This window comes from Ovis aries, chromosome 5, assembly GCF_016772045.2.
Source record: "Ovis aries strain OAR_USU_Benz2616 breed Rambouillet chromosome 5, ARS-UI_Ramb_v3.0, whole genome shotgun sequence".
In the NCBI taxonomy this organism is placed as follows: domain Eukaryota; kingdom Metazoa; phylum Chordata; class Mammalia; order Artiodactyla; family Bovidae; genus Ovis; species Ovis aries.
In genome coordinates, this window is record NC_056058.1 from 56,542,454 (window position 1) to 56,554,543 (window position 12,090).

Here is a 12,090-nt window from a genome sequence, read left to right on the forward strand (position 1 = left end):
GGATTGGGCCATCCTGGAAGGATCAACTCACAACAAACAGTTATCCAAGACTTGCTCTGATCACTGATCTCTCAAGTTATACTGAACTATTTCAGTATAGTAGATAAGTATACATATACACACATTCATATATATATGACTATATATATGCTGAGCCATTCTTTGATAGATCAAGAAATACAATTAAATATTTAAAAAACAAAATGTCTACGCTGCCCATCTATTTTGACAGATCAAAAAATGCAGTTAAATATTTTTTTAAAATGTCTATGCTGTGCATCTATTTCGATGTAATATAACACATAAGATCCAGTTATTTTGCATCAGCACAGAACTGATGAATATTATTTTTATAATTTCCATGAAAACCTAGGAAGGTTAAAAAGACACGCTTCATTTTAAAACAATGAACTTACGAACCAAGTTGAAGACACTGAATACATAAATTACACAATGGGCTTACAAAAAAAGTTGACAATCAATAGGCAAAAAAGAACAAGTTGGCCAGATTTATTTTAAACTAAAAACCACCAAAGTAAGTCGAAATAAAATACTGTAGCAAAAATCATTTGGCAAAACTTTGTTCTATTACTAGTGGAGAATATACTTGTCCTACTTCAGTGATGACCCATGAGCCCTACATCATCTCTGTCCTCCTGAAGATACATGCCACGGAGGTGAGCAGTTACTTTTTTTTCCTTTTCTAAAAATACAAAGCAAGATTTATTCTTCTACCACTAAAACTTCACTGTTGGCAAAAATTTCATTTATATGGCATAAGTTAAAAGGGGTTTTGTAGCTATTTTTAGCAAATTCTAGTGTTACCTAAAACAACACTTGGGTGACAGCTAATTCAGCATCTGTTGATGCTTTCTGGTTTTACAGTCAAATATAGTCTTCAATTTCTTTTCCTTTTCTTGGGAAACTTTTCCTGTTCTGAATAGTTATGCTAAATTGGGGCTTTCATTTTATCTCAAACCTTTTTTTAAATGTTTTCAGTTATGTTTATTTTCCAAGAGATGAAGAGTTTAGGAAAAGTTAAGTAAAATGAACCCTGAAGAATGCTGTTCTGATTGTTCCTCATTCATGGCCAAACATGTCAGGATAGCTAAGATGAAGAAATTAGGTATTAAAGACTGGAGTGGGGATCATCTGATCTCTATAAGAAGTAGAGCAACAGTCAACCTCTCAACTGCTGAGACACTCTTTTTACTCTTGCTGATTATGACATGCAAGGGAAGCATTCATCTGGATATGGTCCATTTCCTTGGATCCACAAGTGACTGGAAAATACATGTACAATTTTGCTGCTGATTTTTATAATTGTGGAAATGCTTTACAAAATATTTAGCCTTACTCAAAGATTTGTTAATTTTGAAGATCATGAGTAAAGTATGGTAAAAATACCATCTTTTAGCTTCAAATCGTAGAGAAATTTACTAACCTCCTTGATCTTAAGCAAAAAGAAAGAATTCCTTTTTTTTTTTTCCTTGCATTTTACCTAAACATATCTAAAGCTGCTTAGATGGTCATACTCACGGGGATTGCTCTTGTATGACTTTGTGTATGTGACACAATCCAATTTATAGCAGATAAGGTACCCGATTAAGCTACATTATTTGAATAAATATTTCTCATCACTCGAACCATAGTCAGTGCTTGAATATAAAACTTAACCTGCAAGTTTCTTGGTGGGGAAAGCAAGATGAAGAAGAGCAAGGAAGTAGGCTTGGTGGAGCAGATGGAGTATGAATTTTCTCAGATGCACCCTGGGATGGCCAATGGAAGAGAAAAGTCATCTAAAATACGGGAGGGTAATTTATCCTCTTCCATACATTCTGAGATTTGAACGTGTTGGGTCACAAACTGTAGTAGCACCCTTTTGTACATTGCTTGCACAGTGAATGTACTCTTCATACTTAATATGGAAACTACCTGTTGAACAGAGAATCCAGCAGAAGGATGGGTATATTGTACATCCCCAGTAGGACATCTACAAGACCTCCCCCCAAATGAAAGGGATATCCATCAGACTAATTATGTGATACTCTCAGTTCACTCCAAACCTTAATTTCATGTCTGACTCTCTTATGATAAGGGAGGACTTCTGTATTATGGCATGCATATGCAGTAAGGAGAGCTAGAAGATGCTTATTGTTGAAATGACACATTCTTCTATCTTGTTAAATAGCATGAAAATAATCTATTTACTATAGGTGATTAGAGCTCCTGGTTTTGGATCACTCAATCTTTATTGCTAGTAATTGATGGGAAAGCTTCAGTACCGCGGTGCTTAGACTGAATGAAACTGAAGCACTATTTTATTACACAGGGGACTCTTTTTCTCAACAACACAAGAAAGTCAGATATAGCAGTCATCATAATTACAAAGCACTTTGTGCTACTTTAAGCACCTCTTGTTCCAGAATTGCAAAAAAGAAAGAAAGAAAAACCTTATGAAAAAGCATTTTAACCTCATTTTGCAGATGAGGAAACTGAGGCACAGAGAGGTTAAGTGACTGGGCCAAAGATACCTGGGTCAGCAGTAAATATAAGAACAAAAAGTGGGACCCCTGCATTGTAGCTTTAATTGTACTTTCTTCAGTCACTGTTCTGGCTTTAAAAATGCCAGCGCCACAACTGAAGAGTAAGATACTGAATCCACGTATGGAAAGACTTGTGTAGCATTTCATAGAAAGAGTTTCTGGCTCCCTACACACATTCTTAATGCATGGGAATGTTAGCCCTGTAAATAAAATCTTGACAATTTGAAACATTGAGGCTGTTTATCTACAGTAAATGAGGCTAAAATTAGCTTTTTAGGAACTTTTATTTGCTCTCAGAGCTGAATCCAAGACTCAGTATTACATAACTTAGGAAAAGTACCAGTCTTCTAATTGTCTATGGTAGAAAATGACCTTCTCAGTAACAGAATGTTACTTTTATATAAAAAAGTAGAGCTACCTTGTTGCTGTCATATCTCTGGGAAAAAAAAATTGTCAGTCTAAATAACAAGAGGTCAGAATGCTCTAAGCATATCAGGATACTTCTAAAAATAATCATATTTTCACTTAATAGTCACATCTCTGTGGAAAATTCATTTGTTGATAGAAGTTTACTTATCGCCTCTATTTGTATCAAATCACATGTTATTTGCAGGCAATTTTAAGCAGCCATTTGAAGACCAGTATTTTGGAAATGGAAAGATTCAGAGATGCCTCTGGCCCTATAGTCAGTGGCATTCTTAGACAGCACTAAGTCAGGGAGCTTGTGATCTAGAGCGTCATCTTCTTAATTTTCAATAAGAATGAGATCAGTTTGTTGTTCTTGGAAGACCACAGAAAGCCAAGGAAGCATCTGCTTTTATGCATCTTATGTTGCATTCGCCTGGATCTTTCACACTGGTTGCCAGTTTAGTCAGGGTCACTGTGATCCGCTTCTCATCTGTCATGTGTGGAATGCGTTCCACAAGCTCCACTGTTTGCAGAAAAACCGGACACTGTTTTTCTTCTCACTCACATTGCAGATGTCTCTGTTCCTGAGGTTTAAACAATAATAAAGACAGAAAAGCAAATCCCTGTAGTAAGAAACCAGACTTTTCAAATCAAACATTTTATTGTAAACAGCTCCTCATAGGTATTCCTCGTGCTTCGATCCCCACCCCCCTTATCTTTTTGTTTTGATTTTGTTTTAAATGATGTTTATTTCAGGACTAGTATTTCCATGGGGTGTGGTGTTACATTAAAATGACCCCCCCTGCACAGCAGGGGTAGAATGTTTCTTTGTAACTTTGGTTCCATGCCCAAGACACATCTTTGCTTGCTCTGCTGAAACTGTTTCCCTTGCTGAATTGTTTTCTTTCACACAATATATGTCTATAGTTCTTTCCTTCTGGTTTGACATATACAGGTTTCATTAAATGCAGCATATATTGTAGATTTTCAACAGGGTCATGTAGGAACTGTCAAGTAAGAAACCTTGAATAATGGCTTTAAAATACACAGGTGTAGTCCTGGCTACAGGATGGGTCTTAGCTTTTGATCTCCCTTTCACTGCTGTAAACATGTCTGCCATCTTTGAAGGTTTAGAAGTATTTGCTTTTCTGCGGTCTTATCCGTGTTTTCAGTTTCTCTGTAAAACAGAGGGAGAAATGCTTTAATCATCATTTCAGTCAATAGCTGAAACAGGAAAAAAAAGCACAAATTCTTTTTTTTTTTAATTAAAAAAATTTTTTTTATTCTTTACCACCTCTTGAGACAGTATCATCTTGTGTGTGTTATGTAAAGAAAGTCTCTAAGCTTAAGTTCTTTCCTTTAAAATGAGAGAATAGAAGTATCTATTTCAAGGGTTGCTGCAACGTAATACATATAAAGCAATTAACAGTTCTTGTCTCATATTGTTATTATCAATATTGTCTTTTTCTCTGGGACTTTCTAAGCCAATACCTTCAGAAGTTCAACTAAGATATTACTTTAATTTTTTAAAATTTTATTGAACTATAGATGATTTACAATGTTGTATTAATTTATTCTGTATAGCAAAGTGACTCAGATGTAAGTGTATGTATATCTATAATATATACACATATATATTTTATGTTCTTTCCCATTATGTTTTGTTACAGGATATTAAATATTGTTTCCTATGCTATATAGTAGGACCTTGTTGTTTATCCATATAATAGTTTGCCTCTGCTAATCCCAAACTCCCATTCCTTCCCTCCCCTAATTACCAACCCCCTTGGCAACCATAAGCCTGTTCTCTCTCTGAGTCTGTTTTTGTTCTGTAGCTTCGTTAATTTGCATTGTATTCTAGAATCCACATATAAGTGATATTATATGGTATTTGTCTTTTTCTTTCTGACTTACTTTGCTTAGTATGAGAATCTCTACGTCCATCCATGTTGCTGCAAATGGCATTATTTCTTTTTGATGGTTGAGTGATATTCCATTGTGTATATATACCACATCTTCTTTATCCATTCATCTGTTAATGGACATTTACATTGCTTCCATATCTTGGCTATTGTAAATAGTGCTGCTGTCAACACTGGGGTTCATATATCTTTTTGACTTATAACTTTGTCTGGATATATGCTCAGGAGTGGGATTGTTGGATCATATGGCAACTCTATTTTTAGAGTTTTGAGGAATATTTTTACTGTTTTCCATAGTGGTTGTACCAATTTAAATCCCCACTAATAGTGTAGGCATGCATGCATACTCAGTTGCTAAGTCGTGTCCAACTCTTTGCGAACCCATGGACTGTAGCCCGCCAGGCTCCTCTGTCCATGGAATTATCCTGGCAGGAATATTGGAGTGGGTTGCCATTTCCTCCTCCAGGAATAGTGTAAGAGGGTTCCTTCTTCTCCATATCATTTCCAAAATTTGTTATTTGTAGACTTCTTAATGATGGACATTCTCATGGGTATGAGATGGCACCCCATTGTAGTTTTGATTTGCATTTCTCTAATAATTAGTGATGCTAAGCATCTTTTCAAGTGCCTATTTGCCATTCATTTTCTTTGAAGAAATGTCTATTTAGGTCTTCCACCCATTTTCAATTTCTTTTTTGGGAGGCTATTGCTGTTAAGTTGTATGAGCTCTGTATATTTTGGAAATTAAGCCCTTGTTGGGAAAGACTGAAGGCAGGAGGAGAATGGGATGACAGAGGATGAGATGGTTGGATGGCATCACTGACTCAATGGACATGAATTTGAACAAGCTCCAGGAGTTGGTGATGGACAGGGAAGCCTGGTATGTTGCAGTCCATGGGGTTGCAAAGAGTCGGACATGACTGAGCGACTGAACTGAAGCCCTTGTTGCCCACATGAAATATTACTTTAAAAGCAGGTCTGTCTACACCTTTCACTGACTTACTTGTATGTCAAAATTTCTCTCCAACAACATTGTTTAATGGCAGACGGTCTCTATCCCAAAGTCCTGATCTGAGGATTCCCTGAGAATTTGGCTACACAGGTTTCCTGTTTGGCCCCAGAGTATCTCTGAAAAGAAATTTCCCTGGACTGTGCCAGTCAATACGTCTAGCCCCATCCCTCTTTAATTCCATGTATCTGGGTTTTCACTTGGGTAGAAGCTTAGGACATAATACACTCCTCCAATAAAAGCCAGAAAATGGCACAGAGGATATTTTATCATTTACTGCATAAGGACGTGAACTTTAGAGTCTGAATGGATGGATGGAGAAAATGGAATTTCCATGAAAAAGCCATTTAACTTCTCCAAGGCTTAATTTCCCCACCTATAAAGTAAAGAGAGTAATTCTGTAGCAGAATTTAATGGTACTCCAGAAATGGTGACAAAGATCCAAAGTGGTGGAAAAGGAGGCATGTAGTATCTTAAGGATGCTTCCAGTTCACATACAGAGGCAAATCAGAGATTCAAAGAAATTTCTGCCACAGGTGCAAGTCACAACTATTTGGAACTCATATTTGCAGAATCACTTGGTTCATTCCCAAAGGCCAGATCAGACTGAGATAAAAGAGTGACCGAGTCACAGGAGAGTGAGTAGGAAGGAAGTACAGAGATTGGGATGAGAGTATACTGTGGGAGGGAGGTGTAGGTGCCAAAGAGGCAGAGAGATTGGCGGTGCTGGCACAAAGGAGGGCATGCTCAGTCGCCTCAGTCATGTCCCCCCATGAACTGTAGCCCCCCTCAGTCATGTCTTTGCAACCCCATGAACTGTAGCCCCCAAGTTCCTCTCTCCATGGGATTTTCCAGGCAAGAATACTAGAGTGGGCTTCTATTTCCTGCTCTAGGGGATCTTTCCTACCAGGGATTAAACCCAGATCTCCTAAACTGCAGGCAGATTCTTTACTGCCTGAGCCACCAATTCAGCCCTATAATATTCCCATGATCCTCAGTAAAGAAGAGAACTAATCTGAATGTATATAAAGATGCATTAGGTGTGTGCATCTCTCTCTTCTCTATATATGTATACACACATAGAGTGTATTTTTATATAAAATATGTAACACAAAATAACCAAACAAATATTTTCCTATTAGTGATTTATATTCTGTTCTTAAACCAAAGACTAACTTAAATTATATATAAAGATAGCTACATTAAAAATGAAATGACTTGTGCTTCTTTCCTTTTAGCAATTATCTAAGTCAACCTCAGAACTAAATCTTAACTTCTGTTTCAAAGCACATATGCACCATTTCTCTCCATCACAACTAAAGTAAAGCCCATCATTTGAGGAAAATCATGTTGGCTTTAAAAAGCAAATGGACTTATAGGCAATCTCCCTGAATGTTAAATTTCTGTAAATTGAGTATCTGTAAAAGGAACTATGATTTTTACAGCAAAGCTAGGTTTATTCAAACTGGCATTATGAATAACTGAAGTATTATCTAATAGGTCACTATAGATGAGCAGTTTTCAGTGAGTTAAGGGTGAGTATTCTATAACTAAAACTGTAGAGAATACAAATTCACCTTTGATTCAGAAGCCCCTTCTGGATATCACAGAGCCTCAGGGATTCTTTTGAATGTGTTGCCCTGTAGAGCTGAGCTTTGAGAGTTTATGACATGCCACCAGACTCTAAGTCAGGGAATACAGTTATGTCACTGCTGACTTAGGACTCTAGTATCCAAGTACTTGCCGCCTTGTCTGTTTCACAGAAGACGGCTCAGCATAATGTGTCAAGATCAAACAAACAAACTCATAGAGAAAGAGATTGGATTTGTGGTTACCTGAGGTGAGGAGTAGAGGGGAGGGATACTGGATGAGTAGTCAAAAGCTGTTATACAGACTACCAGTCATAAGATAAATAAGTACTAGGGATATTATGAACAACATGATAAATATAATTAATGTGATTATATGTTATATTTGAAAGTTGTTAAGAGAGCAAATCCTAAGAATTCTCATTGCAATAAAAACATTTTCTATTTCTTTAATTTTGTAGATGTTCATTAAGTTTACTGTGGTAGTTATTTCACAGTGTATATAAATCAAATCATTACGCCATACACCTTAAACTTATACAGTGCTGTGTGTCAATTATTTCACAATAAACCTGAAAGGGAAAAATGAATGCACAAAGCACATGGTATCTCTTGAAACCATGTGGGGTTCCCCTTTGCTGTGCTTAGTCACTTAGTCGTGTCCGACTCTTTGCAGCCTCATGGACTGTAGCCTGCCAGGCTTCTCTGTCCATAGGAGTTCTCCAGGCAAGAATACTGCAGTGAGTTGCCATGCCCTCCTCCGGGGGGCCTTCCTAACCCAGGGATTGAGCCCAGGTCTCCCTCATTGCAGGCAAATTCTTTACCAACTAAGCCACCAGGGAAGCCCGAGAATATTGGAGTGGGTAGCCTATCCCTTCTCCAGGGGAACTTCTTGACCTAGAAATCGAACCGGGGTCTCCTGCATTGCAGGCGGATTCTTGACCACCTGAGCTACCAGGGAAGCCCTTAAGGTAAAAAGTCCCAGTCTAATGCATGGGAGTGAGCTATTTAGTCAGCAACCACTGAAAGCAGTGAGGGTACCTTCTTGGGAGCCTGCAACAGCTTCTAGATCATCCCTGACCAAAATGACTTAGGTAATTGCTAAAAGGAAAGAAGCATAAGTCATTTCATTTTAAGGTAGCTATCTTTATATATAATTTAAGTTAGTCTTTGGTTTAAGAACAGAATAGAATATAAATCATTAATAGGACAAACATTTGTATGGTTATTTGCAGTATGCTTTTGCTACTTGCTAATAAGTGAAGCCCTTTTCTTCCTTACCTCCTCCTTCCTCTGCCTCACCTGTCTTGGGCATATAAGTAGAATTAATCAGTTGCCAGTAATGTCTTATTCACTTGTATTATTTAAATCCAGATTATTATCTGAAGAGAAGAGATGAAAAGGTAACTACTCATTTTGGCTTAGTTCCTAAACTATTGTACTTGGCAGTACTAGAGGTTTTATTTTCAAACTTGTATATTTGCAAACTCAGTACATGTGATAGCTAACATTTTTTTCATAATAATAGCTAAGAGTTGCTGATTACTGAACCATGTGCCAGTCAATCTGGCAAATTCTTTATAAGCATAATCTTATTTAATTCTTTCAACACAATACCATGATGTAGTTAATATAGTCACAATCATTTCATGGAACAGGAAACCTAATTTTGGTCTAAATCTACCATGACACGCTAGTATTTGGCAGGATTGAAACTTAACAGTATATTTAACTTCAAAGCCATACATGTTAAACTACTGACTTTTTCCTGTATGCATTTTATATTATCCAGATTCATGGTACCAGGAATTTGTTATATAATTACTATTAATTATAATTATATTTTTTTCATTTGACCACTCCAAAGTGTCAATTATGTGCTACTCTAGGGGAAAAGCAAATCAAATTTTGTATATCCCTCAAAAAAATTGGGAAAAGGTATGGGGGATGAGCATACAGCAATTTTAAATCCCAAGAGCTATGTAGTAGTATACAGATCATAGAAGACACCTCAGATTGCTGATATATATACACATAAGTGATGCTCAGAATGTGAGAGAAAGGCCTCTTTCATGTGTGAGGCACAACAGGGTTAAAAGTGGGCTCTGGCATGAGGCTGCCTGGATACAAATCCTAGACCTGTCCACTGTAGCTATATGGTCCTAGGAAAGTCACATGTTGTAGTTTCTCCAATTGCAAAAAAGAAAGAAATAAAAGCAACCCCTCCTTGCTAGAGGGGTTTGTGGGGATTAATCTATCTGTTACTTAGAACAGCATCTAGCATGTAGCTTTTAGTCATTATTGATACCAATGTTCAAACTTACTCCTTTGCTAGCTAGTATTTACAAGTTTATGAGGTTTCATTTTTCTGCCTACACCACCACTTAGTACTTGTGCCTCACTGAACTTTACTTGCTTCGTTGACTGATTGTTATTTGGGGGTGGGAACTGCTTGTTTTCTGAGGCGCTGGCCATTCTGATCCTTTTCTAGGGAACTGCCCGGAGCCAGCGTGAGGAATTCCACCCGTGACAAGGTCATGCGGCAGAGCTCAGATGGCAAGGCTAACCATACCTCAGGTTTTCCCCCTGGAATTTCCTGAGCATCCACCCCCCAAAAACTAAGAATCTGCCTGCTTTTCCACTCTTCTGACATTCTCTGGAAAAAGTCAATTCAGGGCTTTAGTCTTCTGCATTTGAAAGAGTGTTTCAATCCTAAAACCCCTCTTGATGGCTTTTTAGCCTGCCTGCAGGACTCCTACAGCTGCACGTGTGATTGTTTGAGGCCTCCTGACCGCAGGAGGCACAGGAAGCTTAAAACATCCTAGGAATGTAGGGGCTTCCGAAGAGTCAAAGTCACTAGAATAGGACTGATTAAAAGTTTCATTTGTTGAGCCAATACTTGCTGCCAAATTTTCATATCCTTTATTTTTAGATATAGTTGGTATATAGAAAAACAAGCAGAAGACCTGGTATTAGCAACATTAGATCTTTGAGTTAAGTACCTTCTTTGTTATAACCCACCGCCCCTTTGTTCTATAGAGATGTAACTTTAGCACTTTAAGGAGATGCAGATTAAAGAAAAACTCTTAGGGGAAACGAAATTAACCTTCATTAAGGAAGACAGCCAAAAAGTGTTAACAAGCCTCTTGGCCAGAAGATAATGTAAATCACCTGAGACCTTTTGTATACAAAAAGATATACAGAAAGAGTCTGGGTTGCTAATACTACATAATTTTGTATTACCCATTGATCTCTATGTATAATCAAAAGTATAAAAGGCCTTGAAGGACAATAGAAGGACAGCCGGTCGCTGGACTGGTTTCCCCGTGTCTCCTCTTTACTCTAATATCAGGATGAATTCCCATCTGGGGCGTGGAGGCTCACTATGTCTATTTACTTGTCCCGGCTTTTAAGATCCGTAAGAGAGAGAGCCCAAGGCGGGCACTCTCCGATATTCAAACGGGCGCCGTTGGCCTAACGTAGATGGTGCAAGCTCCTTGTCTGGAACTTTATTGGTTTTCCACGTAACCCAAGTTAATCAGCCTCTTCTCTCCACTTAATTTTCCTACTACACTATTTCTTCCTAACCTAATCTTATATTAATAAATAAATAAGTTTTCCTCGCCGACTCCGTCCACCCTTCGAATTCCCTGGATCCACCGGGGCTGGACCCCAGCAGAGAACCTTGCCCATTTTTCTTTAGATATTCTCATTCACTTTAAGAGACTAAGTGCTCTTCTTTATGTGCTGCAAGGCTACTACTCTTCTTGTGAGATAAAGGATAATTTTCAGTCTTAAAAGAAAATCTTTTGGAGTACGGAATAAAGCCCGGGAATTGGCTCTATAAGGATACCACTTGCTGGGCATTTCTGCTTTACTTCTTTCTTGTGTCAGGTCATGCTTTCCTGTTCCACATCCAGGTAACAAAGTTGATACCCACAGAGACAGAAAGCATCTCTCTCCCAGTTTTCAACTTGTTATTGAAAATGTTAAGTAACATGGGGTGGGAAAAGATCCTTGCGTAATGTAACTTAATAAGACAACCAAAGTAGACACAGACCGTGGTAAATGGACTTAGAACAGCAGGTAGGCCTCCTTTATTTTTAAGTAATGGTGTCAAGGTTTGTGCTTTCTGTACCTGGGTAGACATTAGAATCACCTGGTTAGCTGCTTAAAAATATAGATCAATCTTATTCTCCACTCCTCTCATCCTCTGTCTCATCTCCGTGTCCGATAATCTGTTTCATTAAATTGGTAGTAAGGCTTTGAATTCTGTATTTTTACAAAGATTGAGAATCACTGTCTAAGATGCTTTTTACCTACATCCACTTACAAGAAATGGATTTGATAATATAATAATAGTGAGTCTTCATTTTTTTCTAAATTGACATTGAAAACTATCTTATTTGAAAACAAGATCCAATTTTCCTAAATATCCTGTTTTCCTGAATTCTGATGAAAATGAGCTAGGAGAAAGGGTTAAAAAAATCAGTCATTTTAACTTGTTAGATTTATAGGAGCACAATTTTCAAGCTGGAGGAGTCACTGAAAACATACTCCTGTTTCTTCAGTTTGTAGATACAGAAGTGACTCTTTGAGTGTAATGAGAGGCTACA

At 37.6% G+C, this 12,090-nt stretch overlaps 1 protein-coding gene across 5 annotated transcripts in view; it reads right to left on the reverse strand.

Moving 5' to 3' along the window:
* Nucleotides 1–2,811: 2,811 nt before the first annotated feature.
* The window catches only part of JAKMIP2 (janus kinase and microtubule interacting protein 2), a 200,122-nt gene continuing 190,843 nt past the window's right edge, over nucleotides 2,812–12,090 (reverse strand). For all 5 annotated transcript variants that reach the window (XM_060416545.1, XM_004008936.6, XM_027970375.3 and 2 more), the window contains one exon: nucleotides 2,812–4,131. In XM_060416545.1, coding sequence (XP_060272528.1) covers nucleotides 4,123–4,131 — 9 coding nt within the window. In that variant the 3' untranslated portion in view covers nucleotides 2,812–4,122. The remainder of the gene's footprint in view (nucleotides 4,132–12,090) is intronic.